This window comes from Nicrophorus vespilloides, unplaced genomic scaffold, assembly GCF_001412225.1.
Source record: "Nicrophorus vespilloides isolate i.1.1-1 unplaced genomic scaffold, Nicve_v1.0, whole genome shotgun sequence".
NCBI classification, from domain to species: domain Eukaryota; kingdom Metazoa; phylum Arthropoda; class Insecta; order Coleoptera; family Silphidae; genus Nicrophorus; species Nicrophorus vespilloides.
Window position 1 is genome coordinate 26240 of NW_017099765.1, and position 17320 is coordinate 43559.

At 39.7% G+C, this 17320-nt stretch overlaps 8 protein-coding genes across 13 annotated transcripts; 5 read left to right on the forward strand and 3 right to left on the reverse strand.

Moving 5' to 3' along the window:
* The first annotated feature begins 262 nt into the window (after window positions 1-262).
* LOC108565532 (nuclear pore complex protein Nup93-like) lies at window positions 263-3512 on the forward strand. Its single transcript, XM_017925048.1, has 10 exons — window positions 263-378; window positions 499-674; window positions 728-908; window positions 968-1258; window positions 1314-1456; window positions 1516-2252; window positions 2319-2689; window positions 2756-2992; window positions 3058-3261; window positions 3334-3512. The coding sequence occupies exons 2-10, from the start codon at window positions 508-510 to the stop codon at window positions 3451-3453; spliced, it is 2451 nt and encodes an 816-aa protein (XP_017780537.1). The 5' UTR covers window positions 263-378; window positions 499-507; the 3' UTR covers window positions 3454-3512.
* Window positions 3513-3558: 46 nt separating this feature from the next.
* Window positions 3559-4379, reverse strand: LOC108565536 (ADP-ribosylation factor-like protein 2-binding protein). Of its 3 annotated transcripts, XM_017925055.1 has the most exons (4): window positions 4208-4363; window positions 3870-4149; window positions 3717-3813; window positions 3559-3647 (listed from the first exon to the last, which is right to left on the reverse strand). In XM_017925055.1, exons 1-4 carry the CDS (start codon window positions 4221-4223, stop codon window positions 3576-3578), a joined length of 465 nt encoding a protein of 154 aa, XP_017780544.1. In that variant the 5' UTR covers window positions 4224-4363; the 3' UTR covers window positions 3559-3575. The 3 variants fall into 3 exon arrangements, with proteins under 3 accessions (XP_017780544.1, XP_017780543.1, XP_017780542.1); XM_017925054.1 differs by having other exon boundaries at window positions 3559-3813; window positions 3870-4146; window positions 4208-4379; XM_017925053.1 differs by having other exon boundaries at window positions 3559-3813; window positions 4208-4368.
* A 51-nt stretch (window positions 4380-4430) lies between these two features.
* On the forward strand, window positions 4431-6518 carry LOC108565534 (kinesin-like protein subito). Its single transcript, XM_017925051.1, has 5 exons — window positions 4431-4521; window positions 4583-4841; window positions 4894-5095; window positions 5153-6091; window positions 6210-6518. Exons 1-5 carry the CDS (start codon window positions 4498-4500, stop codon window positions 6391-6393), a joined length of 1608 nt encoding a protein of 535 aa, XP_017780540.1. The 5' UTR covers window positions 4431-4497; the 3' UTR covers window positions 6394-6518.
* A 136-nt stretch (window positions 6519-6654) lies between these two features.
* On the forward strand, window positions 6655-9191 carry LOC108565535 (aspartate aminotransferase, mitochondrial). Its single transcript, XM_017925052.1, has 5 exons — window positions 6655-6828; window positions 7726-8233; window positions 8291-8712; window positions 8776-8926; window positions 8984-9191. The coding sequence occupies exons 1-5, from the start codon at window positions 6764-6766 to the stop codon at window positions 9104-9106; spliced, it is 1269 nt and encodes a 422-aa protein (XP_017780541.1). The 5' UTR covers window positions 6655-6763; the 3' UTR covers window positions 9107-9191.
* A 485-nt stretch (window positions 9192-9676) lies between these two features.
* On the forward strand, window positions 9677-13725 carry LOC108565533 (BRCA2-interacting transcriptional repressor EMSY). Of its 2 annotated transcripts, XM_017925050.1 has the most exons (6): window positions 9677-10471; window positions 10603-10777; window positions 10837-11187; window positions 11934-12042; window positions 12091-12745; window positions 12807-13725. In XM_017925050.1, exons 1-6 carry the CDS (start codon window positions 10411-10413, stop codon window positions 13055-13057), a joined length of 1602 nt encoding a protein of 533 aa, XP_017780539.1. In that variant the 5' UTR covers window positions 9677-10410; the 3' UTR covers window positions 13058-13725. The 2 variants fall into 2 exon arrangements, with proteins under 2 accessions (XP_017780539.1, XP_017780538.1); XM_017925049.1 differs by having other exon boundaries at window positions 9678-10471; window positions 11934-12745.
* Window positions 13726-14143: 418 nt separating this feature from the next.
* LOC108565530 lies at window positions 14144-14875 on the forward strand. The gene is made up of 3 exons (XM_017925044.1): window positions 14144-14512; window positions 14578-14714; window positions 14780-14875. The coding sequence occupies exons 1-3, from the start codon at window positions 14337-14339 to the stop codon at window positions 14824-14826; spliced, it is 360 nt and encodes a 119-aa protein (XP_017780533.1). The 5' UTR covers window positions 14144-14336; the 3' UTR covers window positions 14827-14875.
* Window positions 14822-15991, reverse strand: LOC108565528 (coiled-coil domain-containing protein 28A). Of its 2 annotated transcripts, none has more exons than XM_017925043.1 (3): window positions 15695-15991; window positions 15430-15640; window positions 14822-15179 (listed from the first exon to the last, which is right to left on the reverse strand). In XM_017925043.1, the coding sequence occupies exons 1-3, from the start codon at window positions 15836-15838 to the stop codon at window positions 14893-14895; spliced, it is 642 nt and encodes a 213-aa protein (XP_017780532.1). In that variant the 5' UTR covers window positions 15839-15991; the 3' UTR covers window positions 14822-14892. The 2 variants fall into 2 exon arrangements, with proteins under 2 accessions (XP_017780532.1, XP_017780531.1); XM_017925042.1 differs by having other exon boundaries at window positions 14822-15224; window positions 15695-15987.
* A 124-nt stretch (window positions 15992-16115) lies between these two features.
* On the reverse strand, window positions 16116-16919 carry LOC108565531 (protein archease-like). 2 transcript variants are annotated; one of them, XM_017925045.1, is made up of 3 exons: window positions 16648-16919; window positions 16569-16593; window positions 16116-16510 (listed from the first exon to the last, which is right to left on the reverse strand). In XM_017925045.1, exons 1-3 carry the CDS (start codon window positions 16694-16696, stop codon window positions 16120-16122), a joined length of 465 nt encoding a protein of 154 aa, XP_017780534.1. In that variant the 5' UTR covers window positions 16697-16919; the 3' UTR covers window positions 16116-16119. The 2 variants fall into 2 exon arrangements, with proteins under 2 accessions (XP_017780534.1, XP_017780535.1); XM_017925046.1 differs by having other exon boundaries at window positions 16565-16593; window positions 16648-16700.
* Window positions 16920-17320: the final 401 nt, after the last annotated feature.

Here is a 17320-nt window from a genome sequence, read left to right on the forward strand (position 1 = left end):
CCCTTTCAGGTTTAACAGTCACCACAAATTTTTGTTGTTTTTTTTGGGAATCGAACCAACGTCCTTTCGTATCAGATTTTCGTGATACAGTCGACCATAGCCATGAATGTTTATTAATTTATTAGAAAATATAAATCCAATAACTAATTTCCATTTTTAAATGATAAAATAAAGTTTAAAAAGTTTTCCCGCCTGTCTCTTGATTGATTTGAACTACTGTCACTACTGCGATTACATTGGCGCCCAAAATAACTGTCAAAACTATTACTCTTCAAATGTTTTGCTGTCAAATTTAGTTTCGTTTCTCGGCGTGTTTTCGGTTCTCTTAAAAGTGTATCAATTTCAAGTAATTCCCTATTATTTATATACAGAAATTAGGTAGGTTCGTGATTTTCAGTGTAGGAAAAGTATTGTCAATACGATATAACGTTTAATCTTCTATTTACACTTGTAATATTGTATTTTTTTTTTGTACATAACCTTATTCTGTTTACATAGACATACAGGATGGCATCAGACTTCTCTGATCTGCTTTTCGAGGCGGAGAAATTAACACATGACATAGAGGGTCCCACAGAACTACCTAAAGTTGACAGATCCCTGCGTCAGGTGTTGGAGGCCTCCAATGAGCTGTACACACGTGTAGCACACACTGGCTCCAAAGATATCCAAGCGTAAGAATTGTTTTTTTTTATTCTTAAATTTGTAAGCTAATATATCATTTTAGTAATTTGCTGCTGGGATCGAAAGGTATTGATTTGCCAAGGATTTCCCAGAAATTGGATTTGATCAGCTCGCAGAGGACCATCGAAACAATTGATCCCATAGATGATGTCGATCTGGATTCGTGTCTCGAAAATGAAATCAGGAATTGCATTATGGGGATCATTGATGAGGAGAAACGACTGGTATTAATTTGATTGAAACGTATTTGAAAGCGTTATTATTATTATTTTGCAATTTGTAGTGCTACAAAAGTATTATGGAGCAAACTTGGGAACATGAAAGTGGTGAATGGAAGCAGGAGAAGAGGAAGATCTTGAATGCGATGACCGGACCGTCCGGGAATTTCATTGATCCTTTGAAGAAGGAGAGCATGTTCATGGAATCCCCGATTGTCGGGTCGATGCATATGACATATCAAGAGGCCGTTTATGCCGCAAAGATCATCGAATTGAACAAACGTTCTTTGCGTGGCGATCCCAAGATCGATTTAGTCTCGTACTTTGCAAAAGCAGCTGAAGAATTCAAAGACACAGTATGTATATTATATTAATATATTGTAGGCATACAATAATGATTTTGCGTTACAGAAAGTTAATGATATGTGGGAAATTATCAAGTTTATGACCGAAATTCAGCCTATCTGCTCTACGGAAGACGCGATCTCTGCGAGGAAAAGTAAACTAGTCATCATGGATTTGGTGCATCACGCTAAGAAATACCTTGAGACTAGGTACGTTGCGCTGTGATTATGTATTAATAGAAAGTCTTAATTTGTGAGTTGCATTACAGATACAAGACGTACATGTCGAATGTTATCAACGAAAATTTGATGATCGCTCAGCGCGGTGGAATCCCAGGCACTTATCCTCTGGTCAAGAGTTACCTGGGGATCAGGTTGCAAGGCGGTTACGTCGGTCTGGTGGACGGAGATGTGGAGGATCGTCCGCTGTGGCCCATGGTTTATTATTGCCTGAGAAGCGGCGATATTTCCGCCGCCTTGGAGTGCTTGGAGAAGAGCAGTTCGACGCAGCGTTTCCCCGAACTCGTGGCCATTCTCAGAGCAAAATACTCGAATCCCAAACACCCGGACATCCAGAAACTAGAAGAGGCTGTCAGATACCAATACAGGCGATTGGTGCGCAACGAAACCGATCCATTCAAGAGGATCGTCTGGGCCGTGCTCGGCTGTTGCGATATCGTCGATGAACACAGCGAAGTCGCGCGCACTGCCGACGATTGGCTGTGGCTGAAGCTGTGTTTGGTCCGAGTGGATTACGCCAAAGAAGACCACATCGATTATTTCGACTTCCAAAGGACTATAATCGAGGAGTACGGAGAGAGCCACTACGATGCGATGCATCAGCCTCACCTGTACTTCCAGGTGCTTGCGTTGACTGGACAATTCGAAGCAGCCATCGAGTTCCTATCGCGAATCGAAAGATATAAAGTGCATGCGGTACACATGGCCATCGCCTTGAACGAGCTTTACATCTTGGCTGGACCCAGCGATTATTCCAGTCCTTTAAGTAAGATCATCTTATTGCAATAATAATAGTATTTAGAACTAATCGAGATTACATATTGTGTTTCAGTATTCATGGATCCCTCCGATCCGAAACCGGCGAGACGATTGAACATCGTCCGACTGATCTTGGTGTACGTGCGCAAATTCGAGATCCACTGCATCGAGGAAGCCGTCAACTACTTTTACCTTCTGCACAACATAATGAACGGCGACAATCAGAATATGTACGTGGTGTGCGTCGGGGATTTGGCGCAAGAGACTAGGGAATACGAGAGGATATTCGGGAAAATACAGAGGAACGGTATCAGGACTAAAGGGGCTTTGGACGAGTTCAAGCACAACGAGATCACAGTCGAGAAAATAGCCATGGATGTTGCCAAGCAGTTGGTCATAAAAGGTTCCTTCGAGGAGGCCGTCGAGTTGTACGACATCGCATGCGTAAGTTGTTGCAAAAATACATTTATTAACATATTGTTCTTTATTTATATTTTTTTTTTTTTGCAGAATCAAACTGAAGTTCTGACTCTTCTGAACACGCTGCTCTCGCAGGTCGTGACTTTACCAGCGAGCGAAGGTTCTATGCGCAATCGACTCTTCTCCAAAGTCCGCGAGATCTACGATCGGTATTCCAACGGAGGCTTCAGCTGTTCCGCGAATCTGGCGAACGCCTTCTGCAACCTCAAAGATCTGTTCATCTTCTTCGAGCATTACCACAGCAAGAACTACAGCCACGCGTTGAAGGTGCGTTTTGCATTTCAAATTGAATTTACTACTTGCAACTGATTTTATTTATTTATTGTTTTTAGTGCTTAAGCGATATCAAACTGATTCCCATGCAAGCGTCGGAATTGGACGAGAGGGTGAACAGCTTTAAGTGCGTCAACGTTGACGTATGCAAGATCATGCCCGACATTTTGTTGGCCACGATGAACATTTACTTCTCGCAATACCAGAAGATCAAAGACAACGAATACGTGCCCAATAGGTTCTCGGATTTCTCTATCGAAAAGGTTCGTCTCTATTTCTACACATCGACACGTGTAAAGTGCGAATGACTTTAAAACTATTTCTTTTAATTTCAGCAATTGGTGGTGATTAGAGAGCAAGCCAAGGTTCTCACCAACTTCACCGGGATGCTGCCATATCGAATGCCCGGAGACACGAACAGCAGACTAGTGCAGATGGAGATTCTGATGCATTGATTGATTGATTTACGTCTGTTTAGGTTATATTATTACGATTAATATTATTATAATTATTATGCTGCTGTCGTGTGTTCGCACGAGACTCGTTACTCGTTATATAAATTTTTTTATGCAAGCGATTAAAAAGGATTTACAACGTATTTCGACACACTCAGGTCCAGTGAAAAATCCACAGTCCTCCCCTCCTTCATCTTCAGCCAAATCATGAACAAACAAAACGATTGAATTATATTTTTGTAACATTCCATGCGCAAACTCACATTTTTGTAGTCGAGGAACATCATTTTGAACGCGCAAAAATCGCTAAAAGTCGCCAGCATCTCGAAGATCTCTCCATCCAAATCGTGTTGTCGCAATCTTAAATTGTTTAATTATTAACAATAACAACTATCAATTACCTGCACTACACTCACTTCAATTCGTTTTCAAATTGAATCATATTGAAGTTCGGTACGCGATCGTTCAACTCCTCTTCTATATACTTCTCGATGGTGCGGCCGTACTCCCTGAAGATGTCCGTGTAGATGAACTTGTTCTCCTCCGTATCCTCGAATTCGGTCCAATGTTTCTCCATGAACGCATTGTGCATCGCGACGAACTCGTCCTCCATCAGGATGTCCTCGATGTGACCCACAACAGAGTGGAACTGTTTGTCCTTATCGTCCACGCTCAGATCGGAGAAATTTATGTCTTCTACGAATTACAATTTAATAACACACACACTTACGTTAAATAATAGGATGAAACTCACCGAAACACTCGACCATCGTGAAATGTTGTAGAAGCACTTTTCAAAAATCGACAACGAAATTTTGAGCCGAAGGAAAACTATTTACCGTCGCCCAGCAACAATTCAATACAAACAGTCGATGCGCGCATCAGCGGGAATTACAAAAATTATTGAGAGGATCTAGGGAATTTAAATTTTTCGAATCAATTCGAAAAGTTATTGGTATTTCTCAATAAAATAAGTTTTTTTTTATGTATTTGGAATAATTGTGTTTGTGGAAAGCATTAAGTGTAAATAAGTAAGTTTTAATTATGGACAGAACATATGAAGACGATGTAAGTTGACTTAAATTCAATTAGTTTAGAGTTAAATCATTTTGATGTGTGAGACTTGTAGATTGAAGAGAATCAGATGGACGTGTTTTTGCGTGTAAAAAATGAGCAGGTGTGCAACATGTATGAGATCGAGGAGGACGTGATTACGTGCAGGGATTTCGATTATTCGGACAGTCTGGACAAGCAATTCATGTTCACGCACATATTTCCACCGGAGACGAAGCAAGAGGAGATCTTTGATTCCGTAGTGAGACAGCGCCTTTGGAACTTCATCCAGGGGCAAAGCGCGACTGTCCTGTGTTATGGAACTTCGGGAGCCGGTAGTAATTGAACAATTAATACTAATTAATTAATAATATATTAATATTGTAGGGAAAACGTACACGGTGATGGGAAAAGTGAAAGCGCCGGGGATAATCCCGCGAAGTTTGAACTTTCTGTTCAAAACTCTACCGGAATTGCCGATGAAACCAAGCTTCAAGTTGTCCAAGACCGGATTGAAGCCTGCAAACTTGGAGGATGGTAAAGTCTTGAACGAGATCATAGCAAAGAACGCAGACGCTAAGACTTTCAAGTTAGTTTGCTTATTAAAATTAAGCTGAATTATTAACATTATTATTATTGTGTTTAGGATGATGTTAAATGAGATGACGTGCGAAGAGGAAAGTATCAAAGTACCGGACGATTTAGCGCCGGGCGTTTGGGTTTCGTTCGCCGAAATCTACAACGAGAACATCTACGATCTGCTTGATCTGAAAGAGCACAAATCGAAGACGCGGCAAAAGCTGAAATTGATTAACAACAACGGTGTTGCTTACGTTCAGAACCTGAAGAACGTGTACGTGCCGACCGCCCATCACGCTTTCCAAGTCTTCCAATACGGCATGACAAAGCTGCAGTACGCCTCGACATCAGTGAATTCCCATTCGAGCCGATCGCACTGCATCTTCTCCATAACGCTGGTTCACGCCCAGAGGCAGTGCGTGTTCAACTTTTGCGATCTGGCTGGAACGGAGAGGGTCAGGAACACGCAGAACGCAGGAAAACGGCTGAAGGAGGCGAACAACATCAACACCTCGCTGATGGTATTGGGACGGTGTCTGGAGGTGCTGAGGAAAGTGAGGATCTCGAAGAGCGTCAAGCCGATTCCGTTCAGGGAATCGAAGCTGACGCAACTGTTGCAGCGCGCGCTTTTGGGGTACGAGGACCTCGCGATGATCGTCAACGTCAATCCGGTGAAGGAGTACTTTAACGAGAATCTGCACGTCTTTAATTTCTCGGCGATCGCCAAGGACATCGTCGTGATGCGGAAGCCGTCGATCGTCGGAGGAAGGAGGAGCAGCAGCAGCAATATTTCGGAATTCCATGATGCGACAGATGATTGCGTTTATTGCGACCACACGGATATGAAAGAGGAGATTTCAAGACTGAACGAGATGAACTCTCGCCTCCTGGAGGAGTACAAAATCCTGCAGGACGAGATCGAGGTCGGGGAACGCATGGTACGCAGACAGCTTATCAATGAGTTCGAACGTATGATTGCAGAGATCAAAAGCGAACACGACAAAGAGTAAGTCATTATTTTTCTACTTTCCCATATTCCCATCTTAATTACAAATCTTAAATGTTTGTATTTATTGAATTCTCAAGAAGTGTATTTAATACATATATAATTGTTATGTCTTCAGGATAAACGAATACAACTGCGCATTGAGCGAGTTGAACAAGAAATATGAGGCACTCAGGAAGCAGCAGTTGACAGAGAAACGTAGAGACGAATCTACCGACAGGTCTTCTTCGATGTACAGCTCAGATACAGATAGTGTAATATGCTTGAATACGTCCAGCGAAAGCAGCAGCAGCGAGTTTTAAAGCATCGATCATTGAGATTTTCAATTATAAATTAATTTTTTCCTCTTAGTGTTAAGTTTCTCATCGATATTTGATATACAAGAAACGAAAATAGCGCGCCGATAATAAGTTTAAATAAAAATTTTAATTATAGATAAGAAACTTTCCACACACACAAACACATTCATATCCGATGCCTTCAAAGGATCCCCACCAATCCCCTCCGCTAGTGGCGCCATTTGATTGGTTGTAATACCGACGATGTCGTCACTCGATTGGTGCACGCCGCGCGGTTAAGGTCAATCCAATTGGTCCAGGACCCGGTCACTCTTGCTCAAAAAAAAAAACACTCAATTTCCATCGGCATTTCGTCAGAAAAACTTGATACAGAATGGCATTGAAAACGTCCCTGCTTTTCGCCCTAAACAAGAATGGAGGATCCCTCCAAAGAGCCAGGTGAGAGTTTAGGTTATATACACCTTACGTACTTTTTTTTTTCCTGCATTTTTTCATAGAATTTCGCATGTTTTTCGTGTGCAACGAAATCGTGCATCGGAGGAATTCAATCAATCAATTATAACGAGAAGTTCAAATTATCTTGACGATAGCTTGATCGCTTTTTTTTTAATGCTGCATTGATTAGTTTTGTTTTTGCCAATATCAATCTAATCTTAATCAAATATGTACAATCTTCAAAATTAAATTAAAGATCTTCAAAAAAAATTTTAGCCTTTCTTAGATAATAGTTTCTAAATAATTATAAATACAAGCAACGCAATAATTTGCAACTTCATGATTATTTTTTTTTTGCATTCATTATTTTAGATTCTAATTATCAAGTAATTTGAATTAATAACGAAGTCGCATTATCATATTAACTGTGCAAATAAATAATATCTTACGACTCGAAAGTAAGATAAAAATATTTTTGTCAAAAAATATGTAATTAAAGTTACATACTCTTTTCATAAACAAAACAAAAATAATAAATTACCGTCTTTGTATTTTTGATTTATAGCACTTTTGTAGCATTCTCATGCAAATTGATTTATTAAAAGTGTTGTAATTAAATAATGTCGCAGTGTAATTATGCTATTTGAGTTGCCTATTATAGAATTGGATCAATGCGTCTACGTTTCGTGTTTGATAGTCTCGAATTTATTTGTAAGTTATCAAGTATATTCAATTAGTAGAGGGTTTATTCAAAATCATCGGTATCATCTCGTAGATAATGGAATAATAATAATATGTAATTAAAGTTGCCTACCACGTTCTTTTGAACTTTGAAGCAAATCTAATTGGAAAGTTTGATTTTCTTTGAGTACGATAATTTTACTTAAATTTTCATTTTAGTTCTTGGTGGTCTAATGTGCAGATGGGACCTCCAGATGCGATCCTTGGGATCACCGAAGCTTACAAGAAGGACTCCAATCCGAACAAGATCAATTTGGGTGTCGGAGCTTACAGGGACGACAATGGAAAACCTTACGTTTTACCCACAGTCCGTAAGGCCGAGGAGATAATAAAGTCGAAGAACATGGACAAAGAGTACGCACCGATCTCCGGCACGGCGGAATTCTGCAAGCAATCAATCCTTTTGGCTCTTGGCGAGGACTCTCAGCACGTCGCCAACGGTTGCAACGCTACATCGCAGACCATCTCCGGAACTGGATCGTTGAGGATAGGCGGTGCCTTCCTCAACAACTTCTTTCCCGGAAACAAAGTCGTCTACCTGCCTACACCGACCTGGGGCAACCATATTCCGCTCTTCAAGCATTCCGGTCTCGATGTCAAACATTACAAGTTCTACGACCCGAAGACTTGCGGATTCGACTTCCAAGGCGCCCTCAACGATATCAACGTAAGATTCCGTTTGTTCTCCTTCAACACTTGTGTATTTATTTCGTTTAAATTGCAGAACATTCCAGAGAAGAGCATCATACTGTTACATGCGTGCGCTCACAATCCTACAGGTGTGGATCCGAATCCGGAGCAGTGGGCTGAAATGTCGCAGTTGATGAAGAAGAGGAATCTCTTCCCCTATTTCGATATGGCCTACCAAGGTTTCGCTTCTGGAAACTTCGATAAGGACGCCAACGCCGTTCGCATCTTCTTGAAGGACGGACACGAGATGGCCCTGTCGCAGAGCTTCGCCAAGAACATGGGATTGTACGGTGAAAGAGCGGGCACGTTCTCCCTGATCACCACCGACAAAGAATCTGCGAGCAAGATCATGTCGCAGGTGAAGATCCTCATCAGAGCCATGTACTCGAATCCACCGATCAACGGTGCCAGGATCGCCACGGAGATCTTAACAGACGCCAACCTTAAAGCTCAATGGTTGTGTTTTATAAAAGTAAAAATTGTATTATAAAACTAATAGTAAATATTTGCGTGTTTCAGGATGACCGAGGTGAAGGGAATGGCCGACAGGATCATTTCCGTTCGTTTCGCTCTTAAGGAGAATCTGAAGAAGGAGGGTTCCACCAGAAATTGGGAGCACATCACCGATCAAATCGGCATGTTCTGCTACACCGGAATGACACCGGAACAGGTAACTTCTTTGCTTTGATTAATCAACTTTGCAAAACACTAATTTGTTGCTTCTCAGGTTGGAAAACTCACGAAGGACTTCAGCATCTACCTGACCAAGGATGGTCGCATCTCCATGGCCGGAGTAACGTCGAAGAACGTTGAATACCTTGCTAAAGCTATGCACACCGTCACCAAGTGAACACCACAATTCGCAAATTGAGAAAGTATTGAAAAAAGAAACTGCGTATTTTAATTCTAAGATGCTTATTTTTTATATACAATATATATCTATAATATATTTATATATTATTATTTCCATTATATTATTTTGTTGCATTTAATAAATATTTAAATTTTATTTTAAGCCTCAAAAAATTGCTAATTACTAGATAACCACAAACGCTAACCAAGTCAACGAATATACAATTTAAAGATTATGTTAAATGTTGAGTAATAAAATTGAGAGTTGAAATTGCAAATATTTTATTACTCCTTAACTACGTGTGGTAATTAATCCTACGAATATTCTAATTTAAACCAATACTGCAAAAATAACTATGATTTCAGGTTGGCAAAATGTACAGTAGTAAATTTAAAGAATGTATATTGGCAACATTAGTTGTCATTTGTCTAATGCGAGTTGCAACGCAAATTACCAACGTAATAATCGTTAATTAATAATAAAAAAAAAACAAAGAAACATTTGTAATTTGTTGACAAGTGCGAGAATGCAATGATATTTTAAAACATCTTTTAATCTTCGGTGTGATATGAATGTAAATTGAAATATCAAGTGATCGATTTTATAGTAAGGTAAGCTCTGCAACATTTCTTAACTTGTAATTGAAAGTATACGCACGTGTTTTTATGACGTATAAAAATGTAATAATTTACGTACTGATATGATTGTGAGACGTTAAAAATTTTGATTGCGAATTTCGAATTGTTTTGGAGCGCGCGACACCAGAGGTGCCCAACATCGGGTTGAAGCTAGGCGCATGATTGATAGTTTAAAAAAGTTTTCGTTTGGTAGTTCGAAAGTGCAGCATCGTTCGAACTACCGGAACGAAAGTGAAAGTTATTTATTTGAAGCGCTTACGTTTGTGGGGGGCTTGGACGGGAGGGCGAAGGGTTCGCCTCTAATGTGATGCTGCGGTACGATCTCATCTACGAAGAGTTTTCTTTTAACCCGCAGGAGATCGCCGTCTTTTCGATTTGAGTTGGCTGCAGTTGTTACCGCTTAAAACAAGTTGTCAAAAGTTATTTTGTATATGCGAGTGTCGGTGGGATTCGAAAATCGGGGATAGAATGCGGCCCCTTTGGACCGGTGAGACACATTCGGATCGGATCGTAGTATGCGTGGCGAAGAGCCGGCACCATGGGGGCACCACAGCCTGAGAAGAGATTGAGCTGACCTAACCTAACCAACAATAGACGCTATATAACTCCGCTCTCTCTGCTCTTGTCAAAAACTGTGGATATGTGCGACGGAGATTCACAATAATGTGGCCCATCCTGTTGGACATGACTAAAGAGGAATCGATGCAACACCTAAGATGCCTAGGTATGTTATCCTCTGACCGATAGAAAACACAAGCTCACACACACAAACAGTGCTGTTTGTTAGTCGTGTGGCTGCTTTTGTGTGCATCCAATTTGAGCACCTCTAATATGGTTTTCTTCTCCTCTTTGCAGAGATTGACGCGTTCAGCGGGTTGGTGAGCGCCCTGCGAGCGCAGGGTGCATTAGACAGTGAAAAGCTAAAGATACTGAAGGAGACTGGCAGCATCCTGCACATCTCCCAGGAGAGACACAAGGCTGAGGTCAGGAGGGTTGTCAATGATGAGAAGCTGTGCACCATTGCCTACCAGTAAGTGAACGCTTCATTCTGTTGCAATTTTCTTTAAAATTGTGTTCTCTTCTCTTCAGCGTCAACGGCGAGAAACATTCGAACGATGAATGGGCCGAGGAGGGGCAAAGGCTGATACCGCTTATGGCGAGGATCGCACCGCAAACAGCGTACTCGGCTATTGCGGACGAAGTTGCGGATACTGCAAGCAAGATTAATAAGCAACTGCCTTCGCCCTCGTGCACCGAGAGGAAAAGGCCCCCTCCGATTTCGCCCACCCACATCAATGCTAGCACCTCAGACGGAACGGGAAAGAATATGCAATTCAGGCTGAGCGAACCGGAGATCAAGAAGAGGAAATTATCGCTCAGCGTTGACAACAACAACATGATGGGTCCCCCCAAAATTAGCAAAATACAACAAATTTATAGGTATGAATTTGTAGTTAGTTAGTGTACCTATTAGATTTGAGTTGACTTTTTACTAGAGGTTTACCAGTTTTCAGGCTAATGTATATTTCCCTTGAAATTACTATAACTGTTTCCAATGCATCAAAAATGGTCTTTTAAAAAAATAATTCACTAATTATCATTATCTCAATTACTTAGGTTAGTAGACTGGACAAAAGTAGTTCAAATATACCCCTCTCTTGAATATTTTAACAGCCTCTAAATCAATGTAAAACTCTTTGAAACATAATATAAATAGTGTAATGCAAGCAGAATTACGCAATTTAATACAATTTATTTCTTTTGAAATCCTATTTTCATGTAGTATTCTATTAGCATCTAACAATATTACTATAGTTCTGAAAATGTATTTTAATTGCAATTAATGATTCATATATGAAAAAAAAAGTTAGATTTGATTTAGTCAGTTAATTTATAGATTATACAAGCTTGTTGAAGTATGTAGATTTGAAATTTTGTTCTGGTGTAAATTAGCATTAATCAATAGTGAAACAATTTTAAAATTACTGTATTTCATATTTGACCTACTGCATTCAAATAATTATTCTATTAGCATGCACAGTAATGTGATTTTTATTATAGTACAGGAATAAGGTAAATATTTTAATCAGTATAGAATTAAAAACATCACATTGTTTTTCTCTTGAACAATATTAAAAATCATTGTATTATATTTTATTATATTGTATTTTTTTTTCTGTTTATAGGCAAAAGAGTAAAACTAGACAAAAAGAGCAGGTGATTAAGATGAAACCGCAGGATGGTGAGATGCCGAAGGTGATGATGCAATCGCCGATGGCGAAAATGCAGACGAAGGTAATCAGCGCATCGTCGCAAATCAGTCCTAAAATCAACATCTTGCAGAACATAAGCATTCACGGACCGACCGGTGGTTGTGCGGTCGAAGAGCAGAGGCCGGAGCCGTCGTGCGGTGGGTCGGCTCCTGCACCTCTACCATCGGAGGACGCGAAGGACGAATCGAAACCAGTGCCTAACCATCATAACAAAGTGTACGTGAACGCGCCCAACATCAGTGGAAGTTCTGTTGCTGCTGCTGGTGTTGGTAGTGGTGGTGGTAGTAGTGGTAGTTGTACAAGTGGTAGCGCGAAAGTGAACCAATTGACAATCAAGGCGGGAGGCGGTGCGAACGAGGTGATGCAGAAGACGTTCAAGGTTTGCACGCCGCGGAAGCCTATTCCGCCGACGAAAACGGTGACGACCAGTTCGGGTCAGAAGTTGATTGTCGTCTCGACGCCGCAGACGCTGACCAGTTCCACGATTATCCAACGGACGCTCTCCACATTTCCGCTGAAGAACTTCTCGATGAAGAACCTGGACAAGGTGAAGATCGTCTCCGGCAACGCAACGACCGCCCCCGCCATACACATCCAGAATTCGGTCAAGCAGAAGGTCGTCACGATGCGGACCACCGCCAACAAGAAGATCATGCCCGTGCAGGTGCTCAACACCAAGACCGGCATCAAAGTCCTTCCCATCGGCGGAAAGATTATATCCAAAAGTAATTACTCTCTTCGTACCTCAATTGTTACAATTGTTCTTCAATTTTCTGAATGTTTCAGATGGGGAGCACACTTCGGAGGACATAATAATCGACGGGGTGGATCAACCGTTGGAAGTATTAAACATAGTGAGCAATATGGACTCGGTGACGAACCAGCAGAATTGTACCGGTGCTACGACCATCCTCAATTCTAATACTAGTAGTACTAATTGCTCGTCGAGCGAAATCACGAATAACGATCAAGTGGCTGTGGCTGTGTCTGTGTTGGAATCTCAAAAGGAGGCGGAGTGCGACAATTCGATGAACTGATACACGCACTCTGTCGTAGTGTGTTAGTTATAGTGTTGGAAGTATAAAAGAAAAGAAAAAAATAGGAGAAGACGAACAATGAATGAATGAATGAATTAGTGACACAATTGTACATTTTTTAGGACACGATATGATATATATATACATATATATATTTTTTATGTAATTCGGAGATGCGACTGCGCGGATTCTTAAAGAAATGTTGTTGTTGATTTTCTTAAAAATCGCGAGTCCAGAGATGTTTCATTTTCTAGTTTTTTAATTGTGTAAAAAGGATTTTGATAGACAGAATAACGGACGGAATAATGTTCAGATTATTCATTATTTGGACGAATAAATATAAACATGCCCTCCTTCTCCTCACAAACCCCCCCAAGGAAAGAATGGTTAACAGCCATTAAAAATAAGTGCTTTATAATTTAGTTTGTAACGATTATTGTGTATATTTTTGTATGTTCCTCGTCCCCCCCCCGTCTCACACCCCTCTCTCTTCGACGCCCACCGAAGAAGAGGAAGAAGAAGAAGAATCGAATCTCCTACGATTTTCAAAACCCGAACTGAGAACGAGATTTCATTATTACAACAACAGAAAAAGAAAAGGGTAGTTTATTTATTGTATACAATTTAGCCATTGCTCAATACGAAAATACTTACGTTGTTTTACCTGCGATCACTTGTAAATTGAAATAAATGTTTTTTTTTTTTTGTAAATTATTTCTACATAAATTTTATATTTTTCGAAATTTATTTATTTATTAAAAATGTTTTTAAATTTCCCCCAAAAACTCTTGAATTTTGTAGGCAACCAACCAATCCACACTAAATAAAAATTGTTACATAAATTAAGAAAAATCAAAGCAAAACAGAATAACAGTCTTTTACAGATGATTCATGTACAGATAATTTAAAGAGTTCTAAAACAAAGTATATAAATTATTTATTTTCTCTAAATTTAGGGTAATTTAAATAATACGAATTGAGCAATTCGTAAATTAAAATTCGTTTCTTTTAAATTCAATATATAAACTATATATAAATGATCAACGATTTTAAGTAAACAAATTGATAAAAAGATAATACCGTCTGGTGATTTGTAATTAGTAACAGTTGGTATACTGAAAGAATTTTTTTTTTGTGGTTGGTAACGAATTTGGATGAAGAGGAAATGAAAGTTGAAGCAAGATTAAATCGTCAGTCTTGGTTCGTTGCTGCATAACCTCAAATTATTTGCTATATTTTGTGTACATAAATTTAGATTGTAAAGAAACAGTTAATAACGATGGCTGTGGAATATTCAAAGGATTGGGACATTGAACAGTATTATGATGAAACTGAGCCGGATCAGCACTGGCAGCTCAGGAAGGAGTTTATGACTGCATACAAGGGACAATTCTCAGAGGAATACTTGGTCGCTCTGGCAAGAACGTTTACAAACATAGAGATGCTGGGCTGTGTGTAAGTATATAGAAAACAATGTAAATAATATAATTATTGATAAAACAACTTGTGTATATGTTTAGTTATCCGAAGGAGATAATGGTGAGAGTTGCAGAGCTTTCAAAAGATATTGCCGCTAAGTACAGGGAATCCAAGAAAACCAAACTGCAAAGGACTTTCGTGAGCGCAAAGAACGCAGCGGAAAGCCGTTATGGAGGAGGTGAGAAATTCAAGTGTTAGTGTTGTCGTATTTATATTCATTTGTTGTTGTTGTTTTTTTTTTAGGAAACAAAACTGAATCGGAGACAGAGAAAAAGAAGCAAAAATTATAAATTAACAAAAAACAAAACACACACACACACGTAGGAGAAGAGATGAAGGAAGAAAAATATAATTAATCATTTGTCATTCGTATGTAGGCCCTCAATGCAAACACTCAACTGTTCCAATCTCTGAATCAAATGTCCCATGGTGCTGTGCGACTTCCTCAGACTGTCGTCGCTCAAAGAGGGCTCGCTGACGGCCGAACCCAAATCGAAATGCAGCTTGGCCAGTTTCTCCTGCTGCTCCCGAATACTGGTCATCTGCTCCATAGTGCATCCGCTGGCGAACGCCTTCAGCTTGCCCGAGTGAAAATCCGCGAGGAGGCCGAGCAGAGCCCTCTCCATGTGGCGAACGTCAGGAACTTCAGATAAAAATGAATGGTGGTGTATATTTTTTTTACGTGCATCTAAATTCCATGCAGAAATAAAAACGTTTAATACTACTACACACAACTGAAAAAATGGGAAATTATTTATTATTGCTCTTGTCATACAAACAACTCTTTACCCACGAAAAATCCGAATACGTCGATGAATTGTCAAGAAAAGAAGGTGTAAATTACTACAGAAAATATGGTGGATCGGGTGTTAATTAGATTTGAATGGACTCACCTTTGTGCAGATTCCTTGGCCTAACTGTATTCGATTTCACTGATGATTCTTTGTTGTTGGTCCTCTTCTCGTTCACGTACAGTATACTGGAGTTTGTTGTGTTTGTGTTGTTGTTGTTGTGGTTATTCTTCTTGATGCTCTTGTGTCCACCTCCTCCACCACCACCACCTCTCGATGCTGAACTGTGACTTGTGTTTCCAGACGATGAAACCTGATAGAGTTAATGAAAACAGTGAAAACAGTTGTGCTACATCAATTGGCAAACCTTGTTGCTCCGTACAGGAGAGATCACTTTGATCTCAGTCATTGTTGTGTCTGTGATATCGTCTTGCACTATGCTGTCTTCATTGTCGCAGTCACCGTCGCTCGACACTAATTGCTGCAATTCCGACTCCCCCCTCGATTCCATCTCACCTTGAATACCTCTTACAAAAATTAAATTCAACTGTTTTTAATTGCATTCGACGTCAAAACTTGTTTTCCCTTTGCGCTATTGTTTCCAGCCCATTTCAGACTTTAACCTATCATTCGTAACGAAATAAATAAACACAGATGTCGCACATCCCCCAAAAGCGAATGTAGAAAAGAAGGGAAATTTTTGAATTTGCGAATGCTTATAACTCTTTGAGCCGACACGCAAAATGTTATGTGCAAGGGAGTAAAATAATAATAAACAAATAAACAAATTTATCATATATCTATAATAACATAAACTTCGTGTTTGTCGGCGTCGTCGATGATCTGCATAGCGGAATACGTAATGGCTTTGACCTCGGTGCCTTGCGGATGTTTCCCTATAAGAAATTCTTCGCCATAGCATTTGCACTTGATTTTCATCTCGGCGCCGTCAACATCGAAAGTCACGATTTCCACCTTCTTGCAGATGATGTTCGGCTCACAGCTGAACAGGAAAAGCAGCTCGTCTAGGAAATGATAAAGCAGACCCTCCAGATCATCCCCTGTTGCTTCAATTTCATGAACATCCTCGATTTCCACAGAATCTAGTTCAGTCATGTATCCAAACATTGCCATCCCACATTGTTCGAATGCTTCCTTGAGGCTATCACCCCACGCATGCAATCTAAAAGTTCAGTTACAGTTAATACTTTTGCTAAATTATTTTCTCTGGGGTTACTTGCTGCACATCAGCCGTGTGGTCTAAATCTGAAAGAATTATTTGATTAATTCCAATTCGATTTCTTCTACATTTCTACTCACATTCGTATTTGCAAGGAGCTATGCTAACGTTCGAATAATCATCACCCATTTTCGTTTGGAAAAATCTCTGTTTCGCTGGACGTTTTTTTTTTGTTGGTTATGATTAGCAATGATATAGATTTATCAAAAAAATATATTTTGAAGAACTATATTAATAGATTAACTTAAAGAAACATAAGTTTTGATATTAATTTATAGCAAGTATTTTATATTTTTGTATCTATTTGATAAAAATTATTTCAAACATTTTGTTCGATTTAGTATTTAATAGATGGCGCTACACAATCACACATGATCACACAATCGTCGCCTGCTAAGAGCTGCAGAAATTAGCAAAAAAAATGTGACAACCCCAATGAGACTACTGGAGAAATTGGAAAAAAGGATTTTCTTTAATAACTCGAAAACCCTGTGAATTTCTCGACAACCCCTTAGATAATTACATCATCGACCACTCGTATGAAAGCTGAATGTCTCGTAACGAACATTACGTAACTTTTGTTACAAAATCCCAACAATCGAAATCCCGAAAAACAAAATCCCGACAAACGAAATCCCGACCGTTTGTCAGGATTTTGTTTGTCGGGATTTTTGTCGGGATTTTGTCGAGATTTTGTTTGTCGGGATTTGTTGTCGGGATTTTGTTTGTCGGGATTTTGTCGAGATTTTGTTT

Coding starts and splice junctions, on each gene's coding strand:
- LOC108565532 (XM_017925048.1), top strand. CDS start 508: ATGGCATCAGACTTCTCTGATCTGCTTTTCGAGGCGGAGAAATTAACA. Junction 2,253..2,318: donor CGATTATTCCAGTCCTTTAA/GTAAGATCATCT, acceptor ATTGTGTTTCAG/TATTCATGGATCCCTCCGAT. Junction 2,993..3,057: donor ACTACAGCCACGCGTTGAAG/GTGCGTTTTGCA, acceptor TATTGTTTTTAG/TGCTTAAGCGATATCAAACT.
- LOC108565536 (XM_017925053.1), bottom strand. Junction 3,814..3,869: donor CAATTTGAAAACGAATTGAA/GTGAGTGTAGTG, acceptor AAACAATTTAAG/ATTGCGACAACACGATTTGG.
- LOC108565534 (XM_017925051.1), top strand. CDS start 4,498: ATGGACAGAACATATGAAGACGAT. Junction 4,842..4,893: donor TTATGGAACTTCGGGAGCCG/GTAGTAATTGAA, acceptor TTAATATTGTAG/GGAAAACGTACACGGTGATG. Junction 6,092..6,209: donor AAAAGCGAACACGACAAAGA/GTAAGTCATTAT, acceptor TTATGTCTTCAG/GATAAACGAATACAACTGCG.
- LOC108565535 (XM_017925052.1), top strand. CDS start 6,764: ATGGCATTGAAAACGTCCCTGCTTTTCGCCCTAAACAAGAATGGAGGA. Junction 8,234..8,290: donor GCGCCCTCAACGATATCAAC/GTAAGATTCCGT, acceptor TTTAAATTGCAG/AACATTCCAGAGAAGAGCAT. Junction 8,713..8,775: donor GCCAACCTTAAAGCTCAATG/GTTGTGTTTTAT, acceptor TGCGTGTTTCAG/GATGACCGAGGTGAAGGGAA.
- LOC108565533 (XM_017925049.1), top strand. CDS start 10,411: ATGTGGCCCATCCTGTTGGACATGACTAAAGAGGAATCGATGCAACAC. Junction 10,472..10,602: donor GCAACACCTAAGATGCCTAG/GTATGTTATCCT, acceptor TCCTCTTTGCAG/AGATTGACGCGTTCAGCGGG. Junction 11,188..11,933: donor AAAATACAACAAATTTATAG/GTATGAATTTGT, acceptor TTCTGTTTATAG/GCAAAAGAGTAAAACTAGAC.
- LOC108565530 (XM_017925044.1), top strand. CDS start 14,337: ATGGCTGTGGAATATTCAAAGGATTGGGACATTGAACAGTATTATGAT. Junction 14,513..14,577: donor ATAGAGATGCTGGGCTGTGT/GTAAGTATATAG, acceptor GTATATGTTTAG/TTATCCGAAGGAGATAATGG. Junction 14,715..14,779: donor GGAAAGCCGTTATGGAGGAG/GTGAGAAATTCA, acceptor TTTTTTTTTTAG/GAAACAAAACTGAATCGGAG.
- LOC108565528 (XM_017925042.1), bottom strand. CDS start 15,838: ATGGAATCGAGGGGGGAGTCGGAATTGCAGCAATTAGTGTCGAGCGAC. Junction 15,641..15,694: donor CTCCTGTACGGAGCAACAAG/GTTTGCCAATTG, acceptor TAACTCTATCAG/GTTTCATCGTCTGGAAACAC. Junction 15,225..15,429: donor GCCAAGGAATCTGCACAAAG/GTGAGTCCATTC, acceptor CATGGAATTTAG/ATGCACGTAAAAAAAATATA.
- LOC108565531 (XM_017925045.1), bottom strand. CDS start 16,696: ATGGGTGATGATTATTCGAACGTTAGCATAGCTCCTTGCAAATACGAA. Junction 16,594..16,647: donor AGCTCCTTGCAAATACGAAT/GTGAGTAGAAAT, acceptor TAATTCTTTCAG/ATTTAGACCACACGGCTGAT. Junction 16,511..16,568: donor GACCACACGGCTGATGTGCA/GCAAGTAACCCC, acceptor CTGAACTTTTAG/ATTGCATGCGTGGGGTGATA.